Below are 19,938 nucleotides of genomic sequence, written 5' to 3'. Positions count from 1 at the left end.
AGATTAGAGTTCCTCAGTTGTTAACAGTTATTAGAAAATTTCTGATATATCACACAATCATTGAACTACAAAAGCCTACTTTTAAGGTGAAGGAGAAATTCAACATTAAAATGAAGGATTTGTTCTTTCTTGGCCAAGTTCAACTATTCCTCACCCCCACATTTCAGTAACTATATTGTTTCCACTGCAAACAGGACTCCGGCCCTTAATTTAATTGCATCCTCATAATGCAAGCAACCTAGATGCTGGATGAAATGCTAACACATTTTCAAATAGACCCCACAAAACATCACTGTAATATCTTTAAAAACCTCACAGTAAGCCCATTAGTAGTAAGTAACTAACTGGTATGCCCCATTCTTCTGCATACCTGCCATTTGTAGGTATCAGCTTAGTATTACTACTGATAGCCAATCTCCGTACTAGTAAACTTACTGTTTCAATTCTTCTTTGAAGAGTTCCAAATTGCTTTTTTTCTTTTCTTTCTCCCCTTTCTTCAGTGGCTATGAAGGATATGGCAAGTTATACTTCAAACAAAAGAAGGTTAAACAAAACTAATGGTTCAATAATCATTTTAAACAACTTTTAGTGCCAATTATGTTCTAATTGTTTAAATTAGTATGAATGCTTCAGTTCTCAGTTTCCCTTTCTGTTCTCTCAAACTAAGTATTTAACAATTTTAAAAACAATTAGCCTTGGCAGGTGTTGTTCACTGGTTAGTGTGTCAGCCTGTGCACCAAAGGGTCACGGGTTCAATTCCAAATGAAGGGCACGTACCTGGGCTGTAAGTTTGATCCTGGGCCCTGTCTGTCTCTCTCACATCGCTGTTTTTCGCTCTCCCCCCTCCCTCCCTTCCACTCTCTCTAAAAATCAATGGGAAAAATATCCTTGGGTGAGGGTTAACAAAAATAAATGAATAAATAAATAAAAGTAAACAGTGTGATGATTGTGGAAGGAGGGAGGTGGAAGAGGGACTACAGGGGATACATGGTGATAGAAAAATTTAATTTAAAAAAATAATTAAAATTAAAAAAACTAAACTAAATGACAACCAGCAGTTTTCAAGTAAAGGAGCCACTAACATTATCCCCCCAAAGCCTGTGATACTTCGGCCTGAGTTGGAGGAAATGAGGCAAAAAAAATTTTTTTTGAGTTTCAAAACAACCATTACTCTAAAAAATTTATTTATAAGATTTTTTGTATCTTATTAATCAACATATCATGTCACCAAATATAAGTAAAAGCTATGACAAGAAAATTACTAGAATATAGAAACATTAATTGTATTTTACCCCTGGATTCTTATAGGCTAGAGAAGGCAAAACGATCATCCTGTTTAAATGATAAAGGTGAATGGCGTTAAATAACGTCTTAAAGTAATTATATACTTAATATCCTTGGTTCACAATGAAAAGCAGGAAATGTTTCATTTTAATGGGAACTATTTAGTCATTAAAGTTTTGAAAAAATATGCCATAAAAGCCAAGTGCTGTCTTTTAGTCAGAATCTCTATTATAAACATCTATAAATCTAATTTTACAAACTGCCTGACTTTAATGAAAAAAATCATAAAAGCACCTGAAGAGTTTTGCTTCTAAATACTAACTGAATGAAAATATAAACTCACTGAAATTGTCTGCATCTGTGTGTGGAGAGGAAAGGCAACAGCTCTAGAGACATGGACTGCCTAAAGTGTATTGTTACTATCAGCAGTTTCTGATGAAGTAGGGTGAAAAGATATGCACAGAGTGAGGTCATATTTAATTATCTACAGAGTTCCTAGAAGCACTGTTCAATATTAATTTTTAAGTTTACATGCCCACATATTTCTTTGATATTTAGATTGAATTGAATTCAGTAAAATGTCAAACAAAACATGTGAATCCTATTATTTTGTTTGGTCACACACAGAAAGGGGCAAAAAAAATTTTTTAATAAATTCTTTTTTTTAATTTATTGATTTGAGAGAGACAGAGATATCAACTTGTGGTTCCACTTATTTATGCATTCATTGGTTGATTCTTGTGTGTGCCCTGACTTGGGATCGAACCCACAACCTTGGGGTATTGGGACAATGCTCTAACCAACTGAGCTACCCAGCCAGGGCAACAGGGGGAAAAATTAATGAACATAAAGTAACTGCCATGAACTACTAAAAATACGCATTCTTCAAAACAATAACCTTGGGAGGATATGAATTACTGAAACAATTGGTAACATCTTTGGCATTTCTTTTACAAAATTATTTTCAAAACTGCTTTTGGAATAACCTTTTAAAAGTACCAAAATAATTCAAAGGTGAAGACAGTCTTTTTAACAAATGGTACTAAGACAACTGAATAGCCACATGCAAAAAAGAACCAAGTTGGAACTCCACTTCATACCACTCGGTGGTGAGCAAAAGTAGGTCTGCAGCTGTAAGAATGTAAATAATACAATAATTCCTAAATAATACTGCAAGAATAAACTGTTTCACGTACTCACAACTGTAAACCTACTTTTGCCCACCCCTGTATAAAAAAAAAATTTCACCAACTGGTTTCACAGATCTAACCACAGGAGCTAAAACTAGAAAATTCCTAGAGAAAAATACAGGAGTGAATCTTCATAACCTTTAATTAGGCAACAATTTCTTAAACACATCAAAAGCACAAGTGACAAAAGAAACTGATAAACCAAACTTCGTCAAAATCAAACTTGAATGCTTCAAAGGACACCATCAAGAATGTGCACAGATAACCCACAGAATGGGAGAAAACATTTGCAAATCACATAGCTGATAAGAAACCTGACTCCAGAAGGTGTAAAATGTTCTTACAACCCAATAACAAAAGATGAGTAAGCAAATTAAAACATGGGCCAAGAATCCATAATGACATTTCCACAGAAGACTACGAATAAAAGTGTTCAGCCCTGGACAGTTTGGCTCAGTGGTTAGAGCGTCAGCCAGTGGACCGAAGGGTCCTGGGTTTGATTCTGGCCAAGGGCAGGTACGTCGGTGGCAGGCTCAATTCCAGGCCTTTGTCGGGGCGCGTGCAGGAGGCAACCAACTGACGTGTCTCTCACATCGATGTTTCTCCCTCTCTCCCTCTGCCTCCCCCCAACTCTCTCTGAAATGAATGGAAAAAAATATCCTCGGGTGAAGATTAAAAAAAAGAATGTTCTGCATCACTAGGAAAGTGTAAATCAAACCACAGTCAGGTTCAACTTCACACCCAAGGTGACATAATGAAAACAGACAACTGTAACAAGTGTGCATGAAGTTATGGAGTAATCGGAACCTTCATACATTGCTGATAGGACTTAACAGGGACAGCTACTTTGGAAAAATAATTTGGCAGTTTCTCAAAAAGTTAAACAAACAGCTACCATATGACCCAGCAAATCCACTCTGAGGTATATATAAAAGAACCAAAAACGTATGTCCACACAAAAGCCTATATGTGGATGCCTTATAGCAGCATTAGTCTAATAGCCAAAAATGAAAACAACCCAAATGTCCATCAAGTGATAAATGGATAAACAATATGTGGTATATCCATAATATGGAATATTATCCAATCATAAAAAGGAATCAAGTACTGATATATGCCACAACAGAGATGAACTCATTATGCTAAGAAGCCAGACACAAAAGGCAGGGTGTTGTATGATTCCATCTGCAGAAAATATCCAGAACTGACAAATCCAAAGACAGAAAGTAGATTAGTGGTTGACAGGAGTTGGCGATCACTAAAAATAGGTATAAGATTCCTTTCTGGAATAATAAAAATGTTCTGAAATTAGAGGTCAGTGATTGCTGCACAACTACAAAGATACTAAAAAATAAAATAACTTAATTGTATTTTATAAGGATGAATTTTATGGCATGTGAATTATATCTTAATAAAGCTGTCATTTTTTAAAATTGCTTTCAGAGCTATTTTAAAAGTCACACAAGATGCCTGGCTGGCATGGCTCAGCAGTTGAGCATCGACTTATGATCCAGGAGATCATGGTTCGATTCCCAGTCAGGGCATATGCCCAGGTTGTGGGCTAGATCCCCTGCAGGGGGGCATGCAGGAGGCAGCTGATCAATGACTCTCTCTCATCACTGATGTTTCTATCTCTCTCTCCCTCTACCTCACTCTCTCTAAAATCAATAAAAATATATTTTAAAAAAAGTCACACAAGAAATACCAGCCTCATTTTTCATTGTAGTTGTATTCCTTCAACAAACCTGATTCTAAATGACATCTACCTACCTTCCCACATAAAAAACTCACCCTCAGAAAATAAAAACTTTTCTAACATTGAGAATACTTAAAAGAAAGTGTCACTAGTTCTGATAATAATTACAAATAAATCCCAAAAATGTACTAGAGGTACCAGACATACTGTGGGAGGACATTTAGTCTTCCAAGGAATATAATTTAAATACCTCAGCTCAGAATCATTTAAAAATACAATCCCATTATTTTACACTTACACCTAAAATACTGTCAGCTTTTCATTTGCAATATGCTGAATATAGTAATAGCAAATGCTCAGTGCTCAAAGATCACAAACTATTATCTACACGTCCTACTCTAATTTATTCTCTCTCATCTAGGAAGATTAAGGTTCAAAACTCAACATCTTCTCCCCAAAAAATTAAAAAGAAACCAAAGTCCTGCTTACAGTGGAAGTACTGAAAGTACCATTGGCAGTGTCATGTCAACATAAGTGGTCACTTATTTAAGTATAACTTACAGGTTTTTTGGTTTCTATCACAAGAAGAGATGGTGGTCTTTCATTAGATGACTGACTTGGAGGGTTTTTTTGATCTGCAAATCTTGAAGATGGCTTATAGATTTTGCCTCTTTTTTCATCTGTCTCATGTTCTTCTGAAATTTAAAATACTAAGTTTCAATAATAATTTCACATTATTTGAATTTTACTTATTTTTATTTTAAAATAAAAATAAAATGCTTTTAGTACTAAGATATATCACTACTGACCAAATATGAAGTTAAAGTCATATATTACTACTCTACTCTCAAAAATACTAATTTAGCAATTTTATAGTAAAACTATGAAATATATTAAAATTTTTGCAGTGTTCTGCTGTCTTAAAACTTGAAAGGTAGTATTTTTAAAACTTATCAGGCTCTACCAGGCAGGTGTGGTTCAAAGGTTGAGCATCCAGGTGATCAGGGTTCGATTCCTGGTCAGGGCACATGCCAGGGTTGGGGCTCGATCCCCAGCAGGGAATGTGCAGGAAGCAGCCGATCAATGATTCTCATCATTGATGTTTCTATCTCCCTCTCCCTTCCTCTCTTCGAAATCAATAAAACCCTATCTAAAAAACAAACAAACAAAAAAACAAAACTTATCTGGCTCCAATTTCTCACTAATCCACATTTGGCCACTTATTTTCTAATTAATATCACCACTAGAGGGTGCTGATAGGAAGGAAACCTTAAATTCAAAGCAACTAAACTTCTTTCATAATTATCTTGGTCATTCAACCAAAGCTTCTGGGTTTACTCAAGTGCTGTAATATTCACGCTTACCTTTAGCTGCATTAACAACACCTCCGCGCACAAACGTCTTCACCTTATTACCATCACTTCCTTCAAAAGCAGCAAGGAATTCCTCATAAATCTCAGCAGCAGCTTTCTCATCCTCCTAGACACGCATGAACACAGTAGCATCACTCAGTACCGGAGTCACCACTGCACACAGGGCTAACCCACCAAGGAGTAATGCAAACGGGCCCCTCCCTCGCTGGGGAAGAGGAAGCAGTCCCGACAGGGAATACCCAACCCTAATAGACACTAGATATTAATTAGCGCTGAAACTAACAGAGGCTGTGCTCTTCTACTGCTAATTGGCAGAACCAGAGAAGGACCACTAAGTAAATTTGTTTAGCAACAATTCAAGGGTCAAACTGTATGACAAGTGACTATATAAAATATAGTATTCTATTAATGTTTGTATTGTTTACAAGGCATGATGATTTAACTCAGTGAATACAAATACCAAGATTTCCTTTAAAACCACCAAAGACATAAATATTAGAAAATTGAAGCATTATTTCCAGACAGTTGGCATTAAAGAAAAGCTCAGAACCTTGACAATTTCCATTATAACTATGCTAAATGTCCTCAAAATGTATGACTAGAAGGGCCAATGGAAAAGAGTAGAAAATACAGAAATAAATCCAACAGCATACAGAAATTTAGTATTCAATAAAGTGGCATCTCAAATCAGTGAAGAATAGACTTTTCAATCAATGGTGGTAGAGGTACCCTGATAGCTATTTGAGAAAAGATAAAAATGAACCAATTATTCACATTATACACAAGTAGAAATTGCAAACAAATCAGATTTAATTTTTAAAAGAAATAAAACCATGTAAGTATTAGGAAAAAAATAAGGAAATTCCTTTATAAACTGGGAATAGGAAAAACTTGACTGAAAAAACAGAAACCCTCAGGGAAGGACAAATAAATCTGATTATATAATAATAAGTACTTTCTAAATGAAAAAAAACACCAGAAGCAAAATAAAAAGACAACCAACAAACGGGGACAAAACATTACACCTTGTATCATAGACAAAGTGCTAAAATACTTAGTATACAAAGTTTCTAAAAGTATAGATAACCTACTAATAGAAAGATTAGTTTAGTTAATGAGCAGAGGGTTCACAGAAACAAACCCAAGAAAAGCCACTCAACCTTATTTATAAGAGAAATGCAACCACCCAGCAGATTGGCAAAACTTCTTTGATAACATCCTTTGTTGACAGGCTATGGGGAAACTGCTGACAGGAAAGCAAATTGGCCCTATCCTTTCAGAGAGCAATTTGACAATATTTAGCAGAGCTACACTTACGCATTTACCATCAACCCAGTAATCTCACTCATAGGAGTATGTCCCAATGAGACACTAGCAATAATACCGTGTGTATAATGCTATCCCTAACAGCATTATTTGAAATGGCAAAAGGCCAACACACAAATGCCCTCAAATAGGATTTTAGTTGAATAAACTATTGCCTAACTACATCGATACTTAAAAAAAAACAAGAAATATCTCAATATACTTGTAGTAATCTGAGACATGATGTTAAGTGAAAAAAGCAAGGTGGAGAAAGGTGTACTGTATATAACATGCTACTGCGCACCTGAGAGAGAGGAGTGGGGTGCAATATACATGTACACACCTGCTTATAAAAAATAGACCAGAAAATAATCAAAACTGTTACACAGTAGGAAAAAACAGTGGAGGAGACAGGGATAGAAGCTGGACTCCTCTGAATATACCTTGTGTCATAGACTCGACTTGGAGGTGGCAGCTGCGAATACCGAATACTGTGGAAGTCAAAAACAGCTGAAAAAACATCTCTCTACTGCTATACACTTAGTGCCCCCTTTAGATACATTTCCAAGGATTACTCAAACTACATTTTAAATGTTACCTTTTTCTTCAATTCTTCTTGCTCCTTCTTACTTAAAGTTCTCTTAGCTGTACTCATTTTTCCAATACTGAATGCTTTAAGTTTGTTTTCTAGAAGAGGCTATGAAAAGAAATAAAAAGCATATCTTTACATATGGTCTTAATGCTATCTATAACTCAACTGATACACCTAAAGCGGTAACCAAATCTTCAGAATAGACAACTTTAAAAAAAGATGATAATTCATTGTAAAGAAGAGCTGAAGGTGCTCTAAGCATGAGGTACCTGCCTGCCTTACAGCTGAAATCTGATATAAGTATTCATTAAAGAATATCTTCATCTGCTAGCTGAAGGTCAGTAACATACAGAGCCATTTAAAACAGAATGTAAAAAAGGCTTCAACTCATTCAATTGCTTGTTGGCAGCAATAATAAAAGCACTTGAGGAAAAGCTCAGACGTTTCTGAGCGAAAGCAGCAGCACAGAAAACAGCCATTCTGAACACAGGGGAGGCATATACCTCCCTGGGTCAGCAGCCTAAATCTACCACCTACAACCTCCAGCTCGGGCACTACAACCACATCACGTCCCTGTATAATGCAGTAAGTCACCTCACTCTTTTTTTCAATGTTTTCCTATTTTCTCCTTTTTTTTAAAATTACATTTTACATTCAATATTATTTTGTATTAGTTTCAAGTGTATAGCACAGTGGTTAGACAATCATATACTTTACAAAGTGGTCTCCTCCAATATTTCCAGTACCCACCTGGCCCCACCCACAGTTATTACACTATTGACTATGTTCCCTGTGCTGTCTTTATATCCCTGTGACTGCTCTGTAATTACCAATCTGTACTTCTTAACCCTTCACCTTTTTCACCCAGTTCCTCAGCCCTCTCCCATCTGGCAACCATCAGTCTGTTCTCTGTGTCTATGAGTCTATTTCAATTTTGCTTGTTCATTTAATCTGTTCTTTAGCTTCCATATATAAGTGAAATCATGTGGTATGTGTCTTTCTCTGACTTATTTAACTTAGCCTAATATCCACTAGGTTCAGTCACGCTGTCACAAATGGTAAGATTTCATTCATTTTTTTATGGCTGAGTAATATTCCATCGTATGTATGTACCACTTTTTTACACGTTCATCTATTGATAAGCACTTGAAATCACCTCATCCTTCATCGACAATACTGATGTTCATAAAAGTAATAATTACATTTTCTTTGCTGGGAATATATCATGTACAGTATTTTATATTTCTGCACAAGTAAACATTCATTGATTAATTTTAAATATGAGCAAACAGTATTTCCTTCTGAAATATGGTTTGAATAAACTGTAGACCTTTAGTTGTTCTTAATCATTTAAATGCTAGATTTTGATTCATAACTTAAAAGAAATGTTTATTAAATACAACCTAAAATATTAATCTGCAATTGAAATCTGTAAGGTTTCCCTAGCACCTGCTAAAATGAGAAGTTAACCAATTGAAAAATTAAACTTGATCAATCCCTAAAAAGCTTGCCCTTGCAATATGCAGAATGAAAGAGTAATATTGCTGTAAACTATTTTAAAGTTATTAAATTCCTTTTGAAAATACAAAGCAGTTTTAAAACCCAAAAGTCAATAGTGGGTTTCAGGAACAGATTAAAAATAATTTTTTCTCTGAGATGGGAAGAAAAATGTTTTGCCATCATTCAGTCAGCATCTTTGGTTTCAACTTAAAAAGTTGAAACAAATTGTAAAATCACATGTAAATCCAATGAAAGACATAATTTTACAAAACAATATGTTTGGGTTCAAATTTTATTTACATCCTAAGATCTAAGCCCAAGAGGGGTATGGTTAAGGAAATTAAGGACTGATTTTACATTCAAAACACTCTATGGTTTTTTAAGTAAAATTTTAAATTTTTAAATAAAGTATACCTCACTTATGAGCTAAAAATCATTCCCTTAGATAAACTTAAGTTTATTGTTAATCCAAATACAACAAAGAATGCTATTTTCAAACAGTGCAAGATGAAACAACAAGTACAAAACCAAGATATCCAACCACCAAATTAAAGTACAGATTAAAACCATTAACTCTACTTTATTATATTTACTTACTCTTGAGATAGCCTGGTGAGGAGAATCACAAAGGCTCTCACGGGCATTTTCATTCCTATAATTATGTTTTCTTGGGCTCTTAGGTCGTGTCCGACTAGGCATATCACTATCTGAGGGTCCGGATGCATCCATCTTCAGGAAAAGTAAAACAAGTTTTTAAAAATCACATATGTAGTACTGAAAATGAGAAATAACCCAAATGTCCAAATAATGATAAATTTTATTCTACACTATCAAACCTCTCAGTCCTTAACATCACCATCAATTTCATCAGAAAGGTCCTTAGCTATGGGGAAAGTTTTCAATGAAAGCTCCAATTTTGTATCAGTAACAAGTAGCTGTTCACTTGGAAGTAACAGGTTCAATTCCTTCGTTTTCAAGACAATATCTGCCAAGTGCCCAAATCTCATTAACCATACGCTGCCTGTCAGTTGCTCCTTCAAACAAAAATGGTATCCCATGAAAAAAGAAGCCAGGCTCATTTCTCAATTTAAACAGTCCCACAAGTACTTTTTTCAAGACAAACATCACACTTTGGTAATCTGCACTGCTGCCATTTCATCTCATACAACATGAAAGACTCATACAAAAGGACAAGATCTAATATTAGTAATTTTACTACTTCATGAAGAACATTCTTAAGAGACTAGCATATTTTTACTGTGCCTGTGGGAAAGAATACAATGACTACTAATACATTTTGGCAACACTGCCTTGATTCGTGCTCAGGTGCCAGCATTTTACCCATCAATTGCTTTTTCTCTGTAAGTGTAAATGTCAACACAGTGAAAAAGGTCAATAACGTCTTAGTGTTTGTTATTATAAAATAGTTTTGAACTCACAGACCCCCTGAAAGATTCTCATTGACTCTCAGGGGTCTGAAGACCGTACTTTGAGTACTGCTGTAATAACATATGTAAAGAATGCTCATTGAAGGACTATACAAAATACCAAAACCCTTTAAACAAAAAGTATATGCCCATCAACAGAGAAATACCTTAATAAATAACTGTACCTCCCCTTGTGGAACATTATGATGCCATTAGAAAGACTAGATTAGAGCTATGCCCATTGACTTGCAGGGATTTCCAAAAGATACACTGTGCAATGAGAAAATAATGACTGTGTATAATGCAACACCATAGTCAATGTGTAAGTCCACACCTTTCTGTATGTACAGAATTTTATAAGCACGATAGAAAAAGGAAAGGCACATACTAGATTTCTAACATGGCTGAAGGCCAACTTATGCGAACAAAACAAGAAAAGAAGGGCACCTAACAAAAAAGGTCAAAAAAAATAGGCATCTACATTATAACTGTATTGACTTATCAAGTAAAACCAAAGGGTAGGGATATAAACAAAGAGAAATTAAATTTTAAAGAAAAGATTGCCTTTTATACTCACATGTGCATCTGAAGATCCAGATGAATGAACATCTGACGATCTTGTCTGCAAGTATGAAAAATAAAAGTGAATATTAAATGATAGGAAAATGTCTCACTCTACCAACAAAATAAGTGTTTCTCATACTCAGTTTTCTCAGACTTAATTTTTTGAAACTTGTAGCAATTTCTTCTCAGCTAATAAAACCAAAGGGCAATCTCTGACTTACAAAAAAGGTGTGATCCAAAATAAATGTGCAAGTCCATTCTTTAAAATTCAGAATGCATATTTTCCAAAATATGACACAAATGATGGTCATAAGATATACTGTTCACTGCTGTTAACACTGACTAGCAGCAACTTAATACACAGCAAAGAAACCTCCCCTCCTTTCTCCAACCACTCAAAGTCATATAAGCAGATTCTAACTAATAGCAAGAAATCCACATGTAAACTCTAGCTCTCTAGCAAAAGGTACAAATTCTACTGCAGAAAAAATTCAAGAAAAACAAACTCATTATCAAATCCACCACAGGCCTCCACTGGCAACTTTTTAAAATTCTTCCTTTATTCGTTGATTGACTTGAGGGGGGAGGGAGAGGGAGAGAAACATCGCTTTGCTATTCCACTCATTTATGCATTCATTAGTGGTTTCTTGTATGTGCCCTGACCAGGGATCAAACCCACAACCTTGGCTAATGAGGACAATGCTCTAACCAACTGAGCACCCAGCCAGCGCCCTGCAACTTGTTTTAAGGGGCTGCTTCTACTTTGGCATGCCACCAATGCCGACTATTCCACAAGTAAGAGTTCAGTCTTAAAGTCACGGCACTTGCCAACAAAGTCAACTCTCAAAATTTCATCTTTTTTCCTCTTACTTGATCTACAGTTCCAATTTCAGATTACATACAGCATGCAACATTTTATTGGTTTTTCCCTAAGCATCTAAGGACAAAAAAGCCAAGCTGCAAGGCTATTTAAATAAGATTCATATGGATCCACACAGTATTACTTTACTTATCTTGCCTAAACGTAAGGCTAAGAACAGTGGGTTGCATTTTATACTGAATCAGTTTATGCCTCTGAACTCCACTTTACTGGTTCCTAGTCAAAATCAGCCCAAAACAACCACACACCTAGACACCTCCCACCTCCATTCTATGCATCATTTTTCTGTCCCCAACTTTTACTGTGATCCTCCTCATTCACTTTCTTCTCCCAGCTAACCTTTCTTAAACAGCAAGATAGTATGAAACAAGAAATTGTTTGATATTTAAATTAACTCTGTGAAATACAATTTGAAATGTGCCCATTTGCAGAAAATCCAAGAGAATAAATAATTTCTCTTAGAAAATAAAAAAAGTTCAGTCAAAAGACTGAATGGTCTGGGGGGTAAAAAATCAACTGCCTCCCAAAATAGCGGTAACAAAAATAATATCCTAATCATAACAGGAACAAAAAATATAAAGCACCCAGGAACTAAATAAAGAAAATGTATACAACCTGTGTGAAGAAAACAAACTTTACAGAAGGATTCAGTTATTTAAGTCACCTTTTGAAAAGACTCATCGAATTCCTGCATGAGAAAACTCATTAAGAAAATGTCCACTATACCCAAATTTATTTACTTATCGAATACAATTTCATTCAACAGCTCAAAATCCCAAAGGGAAATCTTTGCAAGGAGACAAAGGAAACTGCCAAAAATAACCCTAAAGTTTACCTAGAAGAACACAAGAGTAGCTAATGTGCTAGCCTGTCTTCTATGCCACCACATCCAAATCATTTCTAGGATTTAAAAATAACAGCATGCATGGCTTAAGAAGAGGCATCAGTTGATTTCAATTTCCCAAAGATGACACTGGTCATATTTAGTCCAAACCATATATTTTCCACTGATAGAGAAGTTAAATTCAAACAGTAGTTAATAAGATTTTAAAAGAATAGCCAATTTCTATAAACAATAAATATAATTAATGCTACTTCAGAAGCTGAGCCTCTCCCTCTTAACCTGGAGCTGGGCTTAAGTTTTTATTTTCTTTTAAACTTAAAAACAACAAATTAATGCTTAAAGATCTTCTGAAGTCTACAGAACAATTCCTCATCCAAATGAAAAGACCCAAAAGCAAGAAATGAAAGGGTAGAGTAAGGGAGGTTTGAGGAACTAAAGCAGCAAAAAAATATTTATCTCAGAGTAAAGAAAGTGATAGTACAGATGTGGGGAAGGACAGCAAGAAAATCTCAAAGGAAAACGGATCGTTCTGACTGCTGCTGAGGAGGTTAAGATAAAGGTGAAGCCAACCACACTCGTGCCATATGGCCCTGTATCTTGGTGGCTGAGAATAAAAACTTGTTCGTTCCTGGCTGCTCCTACGTTACTTTAAGTGAAAGGCCTCCACACCTGAGTTTTCAAATTAGCAAGCTACCCACAGTGACATCCCTCCAGCACTGCCCTTCTGCCGTCAGCTCTCCATTCCACTTCCCTCTCCCAGATGTCTTTGCCCTCCATCCTCACATCAACTTCCATCTCCCCAAGTTTAACAATCTCTCCCACAGGAAGAAAATCAGCACCTTTATTGTACTGAGATGACTCCCAATTCCTGATCTTCAACCTTGGTCCTCTCATAGGTTCCAACCTATTCTCAAACTGCTCCTGGACATTGTCAGCGAATGTCTGCGAGCTACTCAAATCCAATAGGTCTAAAATGCCTCACTAACTAGCGTGTCCTCTGGACCTTGGGTGGTAACTCTCAATCTTTCATAAGTAAAATGTTAAGGGCACAAACTCTGGACTCAGACTTACCAGATTTGTAAACTTGGGCCTAGTTCCTCCATGTATGTGTGAGGCTGAATAGCACCTGCCTCGGGGATGTTGTGCAGGATACACACAGGTGAAGCACTTATAACAGTTTGGCACACAGTCCGTAAGTGTTAGCCAGCAGCAGCATTACAACAGGGTCATCCTGGACTCCTTCCTATCCCCTGTAATCAACAGAATCAAGTTCTGTTCATCCTGCCTCTAACATAGCTCTTCTACACGGACCCTTTTCCCTTTCTAAAGACACCATTGTGGTTCAGATCTTCCCTTTATTTAACCATTTACTGGTACTGTGCCTGGCACTGGAGATATAAAGTAAAATAAGACACAGTTCCCATCATAAGGAGCTCATAAGAAAGACACGTAAAAATGCAGCTACGCCACAAGAGCACAGGCAAATCTTAATGGGAGTGAGGAAAATGTTAGGAAAAGCTTCCCAGAAAGGATATGAGGTGAGGTTTTTTAAGTAATCCTCAGTATCAGCACTGCAGTAATCTCCAAAATGGTCCTCCTCACTTCCAAATCCTTCCTAAACTGTGCCTGCACAATGGCTTTCCTAAAGGACTTTCCTGCCTCAAATTTTCCATGGCTAATTTTATTCTGTAGCATTCAAAGTCCTCCATAATTTAGCTAAAAACTTATCTTTCCATCTCAGTTCCTTTTATGTCATATGCAAGCACCCTATGCTAAAACAAGACCACTTATCAATCCACTTCACAACCATTTATTTTTCTTCACCTCACCCATCTTTTTTATACCCCTTATTTCTATCCTTCAAAACTCTGCTCATTGTTCAAAAGGACTCAATCAATCTAATTCCTCTACGCTCTTGAAGGTTCCCCTGCCCACCTACCATTCAACCAGCTATCACTTCTTTCGCTAAACTTTTAGGTACTTCTGATAGCTCTGCCTTGTACTATTATGTTAACTCTCTTCTTTCACTAGACAGCATGCTTCCCAAAAGTGGGTAGGGTATAATTTAATGTTTTCTTCCTCAAAATGAAGCACATGATCTAGCAAGTGACAGAGCCTCAATATACCTGATTTAACCTATACAACAAAACTGCACTGCACACTGTCAGCAAACTCTGCTGTCCACTCACTAACATGGAGCAGCTATCTAGCTTAATACCACTCTCCAAGCCAAACCAAAACACTGTAAGATCACTGAGACAAGCACTATGTGTAATAAAATTAAATAACAAGCCTTAAGTGATCTCTAAAATTACATCTAAAACACTACCAATACATGAAAAGTTGTAACTACATTTTGAACGTCCTGCAGTTTATCTAAACTGAGGAAGGGCCTAGTGAAAAAAATTTAACTCCTCAAAGAAGAGACATCTAACAGTACCAAATAGTCTCAAGTGCTATAGGCAAATGTATCTTGCTTTCAAAAAGGTTATTTTGACAAAATTCCTCTAGCACACAGCTGGTGTGTAATAAAATGTTAAAGGTACTTAATAATAACATAAGAGGCAAATTATCTGTGATATCAATGTTTTGCATTTACCATTCTGTAGCAAGTTTTTATTTTTATTTCAAAATTGATGCTCTTTGTAAAAAAGGTTAGAAAGGCAGGAGTCTGCTTGCATCCCAAGTGGGATGTTGTAAGGTAAATGGGTATCTTTCACTGGTTTACTTTCCAGGAAAAACAAAGCTTTAGAAACTCAAGTTTCTAAAAAGCACTAATCAAGAAAATGGAAGTTCATAATTCCACTCTCTACCCAAAAACACAACCTTCCACACATAAAACTAACCACCCTAAATTTTAAGATAAGGTTATGACCACATTATAATAAAAATTCAGTTTAGCCCCGTGAGTGTGGTTCAGTGGTTGAGCGTCCAGCTGTGAACCAGGAGGTTCACAGTTGGAGTCCAGGTCAGGGTCATGGGCTCAATCCCCAGTAGGAGGCGTGCAGGAGGCAGACGATAGCTGATTCTTTCTCATCATTGATGTTTCTATCTCTCTCTCCCTCTTCCTTTCTCTCTGTGAAATCAATAAAAACATATATTTTTTAAAAATTCAGTTTAAACTAAAACTGGAAACTATGAAAAGCCTAATTTTCAAGATCTGTGTTTTGCTTGGAGATTTTCATATTTAAATCTTACATATCTTCAGGCACCACAAAAAAAACCATGTACATAGGCAGTAATAAATACCCAAGGATCACAAGCCTTGGATGGATCCTCATTTTCCTTATTTCTTACAAGTGAAATACTTGGTTAAACCAGCTGTCGATCAAAATTGTTCCCAAACCAACTTAGCACTCAATGTCAAGGAAGCCAGCAGTGTTTTCTTTGTTTATTTACCTATCTAACCCAATTTTTGACAATATGGCAAAAAATAAGCATTGTTAGAGTGCAATAACACGGCACACAATTCGATATTAGTACTATTACCAGCACAGGAGATGCAGAAGCAAAGGAAGTACCACATTCTCTTCATATCCTCATTATTGCTGAGCAAGAAAACAAAACACTCTTGAAATCAAAATAAGAATTTGATAAATTCTAAGAAAATATGTTTAACAAGTTTATAAGCAAATAATTATAGGCTCTCTGTCTCTCCTCCCAAGATTAAAGCAACAATATGGCATCAACACCCTTCTCCAACAAAGTGCATTTTAGTCTGGTAATAAAAAGAATGCATAGGAAAATTTTAGCTCATTCCTAAAACATTTACTGAATTTCTGTGTTTGTCAGGCTTTAAAATTAAACGCATAGCAAAATTCCACAGAAAATAAAAAGGCTCGGGATCTCTTCACTGGGGACAACTACACATAAAGGTAAGTCATCTGACTATGCATACATAAAATGTAATTTTTAAAGCTAGAAGAAACTGTAGAGGTTATCTAACACAATCTCTTTATTCTATAATTAAGACATGTCAAACAATTTCGCCATTACTGATTGGAAAAATCTTGTATATTGTACATTTTTAAATTAAAAATTTCCTCAATGTCTAGAAATATGACTTACAAACACCCCTCCCAAATCAATCGGAATTTAAGTACCAAAGAAGAATGAACATGAAACAGAAGAATCTCTTCACTCTATCTGTATTGTAGAATGTCACTCACCTGCTGCCTGGAGAGGAAAGGAAATCAAACTACAGAGATCAAAGGCTAGAAATTCCAAACACTGTAGTATTAGCCAAAATAATCTGACCCTCTCTCGAATTATTTCTCGACTTGTGTTAAAAATAAAAAGCAGCCAGGTAAGGAATGGCTCAGTGGTTGAGCATCGACCTAGGATCCAGGGGATCAGGGTTCGATTCCCGATCAGGGCACATGCCCAGGTTGTGGGTTCGATCAATGACTCTCTCATCATTGATGTTTCTCTTTCTCTCTCTCCTTCACCTTTCCTCTCTCTGAAATCAATAAAGATATATTTTTAAAAATAATAATAAAAATAAATAAATAAAAAGCAACAATCTGGGCAGTCATTATGATAGTTAACGACTTAAGATTCTAAATCTCAGTATTAGACGTTATCCTGACCTTTTTCAAAGTACTTTTAATTTCCTCTAAGGATAAAAAGAAGGGAAAGGAACTAATATTATGTACTTTATAGACATTAACTCAATCCTTACACTGACCCTGTAAAAAGGGGATTGTATCCATATTACAAAAGAGGAAACAGACTTAAGAGTTCATGACACCTGGCCTGGCCCGTGCGGCTCAGCCGTCGGGCGCATCCTCGGTGCACCGGAGCGCGGCGGATTGGACAGCTTCAGGGCTTCAGGATACCCCCACTTTGCAGGTTCCAGCCCCTGGTCAAGGATTTGGGAGGCAACCAATTGCTTTCTCTCTCTCACATCTATGTTTCCCTCTCTCCCCATCCCCCCTTCATCCCTCTCTAAGGTCAGTTTTAAAAAAACGTTTATACAAAATCGGCCTTAAAACTGCAAATATAATTAATTACCAAGGCAGCACCTGAATCCAAATCTGGTTTGTTATCAAAATCCAAGATCTTTCAGCATCATGCAGCCTTCATATTAATAGAGAAAATCATGTCAATGTCATTTGAATCCTGAAACATTGATTCCTTTTACAGGCCTCAGTAGAAAATTTCTTAATGGCATCAACTAATGATACTCTAATTCTAAAGCAATATATTTTAAAAGATTACTGGAAGATCCAAAGATTTAATTACAGGTAACAGACACACACACACTACCACGATAAGTACTATTACAGAATGAAAACTAAACAGACATTAAAATGTTTTCAATGTATCCAAGGTCTCAAAAAAGGTGATACTTAAAATACTATTTTGAGAAGAAACAAAAAATTATGACGCTTATGCGTGATTACGGACTTAGCTAGCTTTAGTAACAGTTCCGGATAGTACGAAAGGCTGTTTTGGTCTTGAGTCTGTTGAGAGGACGTAGGTAGAGTCGGGTACCCAGCTATCCCCTTACTGCCCAAGGGGAAAGGTACCGGGTAAGGGAGAAAATGACGAAGAGTAAACGCACAATGCCAAGCAGCCAAAACTGGCCCTCTGCCATCGTTTTCACATAACTAAAGGATGTCTGGTAAAGCCGTTCTAATTACGAACTAATTATGAATATCATTCACCAAATGGCATAAGATTATGATTTATTAGAAACTGAGACAGCAAAAACTATTATGTTCGCCAGAAAGAACTGTAAACGCAAGGCTCGCCCGGTCTACTTAACTGAACTTCCTAATAAAGCGACTTCCAGTCCCACGCACGTTCGGACGGCACAGCCCCTGGAGCCTTCAGGTGTTAAACAACTTCTTACTCCACCACCAAAAAGTTTCACAGCTGCTTCGAGCAGTACCATTACTTTTCACACCGTGTTCCAGACGAGGAACTCCGAGAGAAAACGAGTCAATGACCCGCCCAAGATGGCAACTAGGACCCGATGCCGCGAACCACCCAGGGCCCTGCAGCCCGGCGGCGTCGGCGCCCGCGCCCCGCGGGGAGCCCCGGCGGAGGCGGCCGCGCAGCCCCGCAGCCCCGCAGCCCGCGCCGCGAGGATGCCGCCCGGAACGCAGCGCCCTCCCGGCGCTCACCGCACTTCCTCCCGGGAGAGCACGTGCGGGCGCCCGGCTGGCAGCTCGGGGCGGCCCGCACGGCTGCGCGGCCCCGCACCGCCGCCCGCGCCCTCCACCCCTCCTCCGCTCACAACTGCCGTCCCTCGGGTTATTTACGCCCAGGAGGGCGGGAAGGGAACGGAGGGAGGCCGGACGCGTGAGGTCCAAAAGCAGAGACCCGAGAGAGCGGGGCAGGGACTTCATCACCGGGAAGCGGTTCCCGCCTCTGCCGGGCGCTGGCGGCGGCCTCGGCGCAGCCAGGTGAGCCCCGGGCGCGTTTCCGCCGCCTCAGGCCCCAGTCTTCTCCCCCGACTCCACGCCCACGCCCAGCGCGGGCCGAGCTCCCCTGCGGCCCCGCACGCCCGGCCCGCCGGCCCCGAGCGAGTGCGGGCTGGGGCTCGGGAGACGCCAGGCCTCCAACCTGCGCACCGCGGCGCGCCGGCCCCAGCCCGCCATCGCGAGCGCAGCGCGCCCCCGCCAGCCTGCCCCCGCCGACCGGGCGCGTCCGCAGGCGCCGACCCCACGGACAGACTCGCTGGCCGACGGGGTCCTCCGAGAAATTACCTTCGAGCCGGCCTTCTGAGAGCCGCCTGGCGTTTTGTCCGCCATCTTGAGTTTTGCTCCTCCTTCGGCGGCGGCAGCAGCGCCGGCGAGCCGAGCGCCGAGAGGGGATCCTGGCGGCGCCCGCCCGAGCGCCGGCGAGGCTGAAGAATCAACTGCCGAGCGGGGATTCGCGCTCGTGCGCACGTGACTTCCGGCGTCGCCGCCCCGCCCCCCGCACACGCCGCCGGCCCCTCCCGCGCGCTGGGGTCGGGTTCCCCGCGGCCGCGCTGCCGGGCGGGGAATTGGGAGACTTCCCGCGCTGGCTCCGGGGCAGCGCGGGCCCCTGGTGGGTGCGAGCCGGTTGCGTTTCCCGGAGTGCGGGGGACGCCTCCTTAAAGAAGAAACGCGCTCACCCGCCGGGCGGGATTTTCTGCAGCTCGGAGCACAAACCGGGGCGGAGCGGGACCTGCGCTCGGACGGACCCGCGCCACCAAGTCGGGAGCTCCCGCCCTGCGGGAGACTCGCGGGCTGCTCCAGGTACCAGAGTAGACTGAGCCTAGAAAGGGGAGAGGGGCGTTGGACCCAGCC

General features: G+C 39.0%; 1 protein-coding gene across 2 annotated transcripts in view; it reads right to left on the bottom strand.

The window, feature by feature from the left end:
• Nucleotides 1–19,466, bottom strand: part of U2SURP (U2 snRNP associated SURP domain containing) — a 52,465-nt gene extending 32,999 nt beyond the window's left edge. For both annotated transcript variants that reach the window (XM_087818062.1, XM_087818063.1), the window contains exons 1-7: nt 19,372–19,466; nt 10,945–10,989; nt 9,538–9,669; nt 7,447–7,545; nt 5,535–5,649; nt 4,732–4,865; nt 436–503 (exon numbers count right to left, since the gene is read on the bottom strand). In XM_087818062.1, the coding sequence (XP_087674188.1) occupies nt 436–503; nt 4,732–4,865; nt 5,535–5,649; nt 7,447–7,545; nt 9,538–9,669; nt 10,945–10,989; nt 19,372–19,416 (638 nt within the window). In that variant the 5' untranslated portion in view covers nt 19,417–19,466. The remainder of the gene's footprint in view (nt 1–435; nt 504–4,731; nt 4,866–5,534; nt 5,650–7,446; nt 7,546–9,537; nt 9,670–10,944; nt 10,990–19,371) is intronic.
• Nucleotides 19,467–19,938: the final 472 nt, after the last annotated feature.

Source organism: Miniopterus natalensis, chromosome 6 (assembly GCF_054644295.1).
Source record: "Miniopterus natalensis isolate mMinNat1 chromosome 6, mMinNat1.hap1, whole genome shotgun sequence".
In the NCBI taxonomy this organism is placed as follows: Eukaryota; Metazoa; Chordata; class Mammalia; order Chiroptera; family Miniopteridae; genus Miniopterus; species Miniopterus natalensis.
Note: the sequence above shows the minus strand (reverse complement) of the source record. Positions and strands in the feature narration are given on the sequence as shown.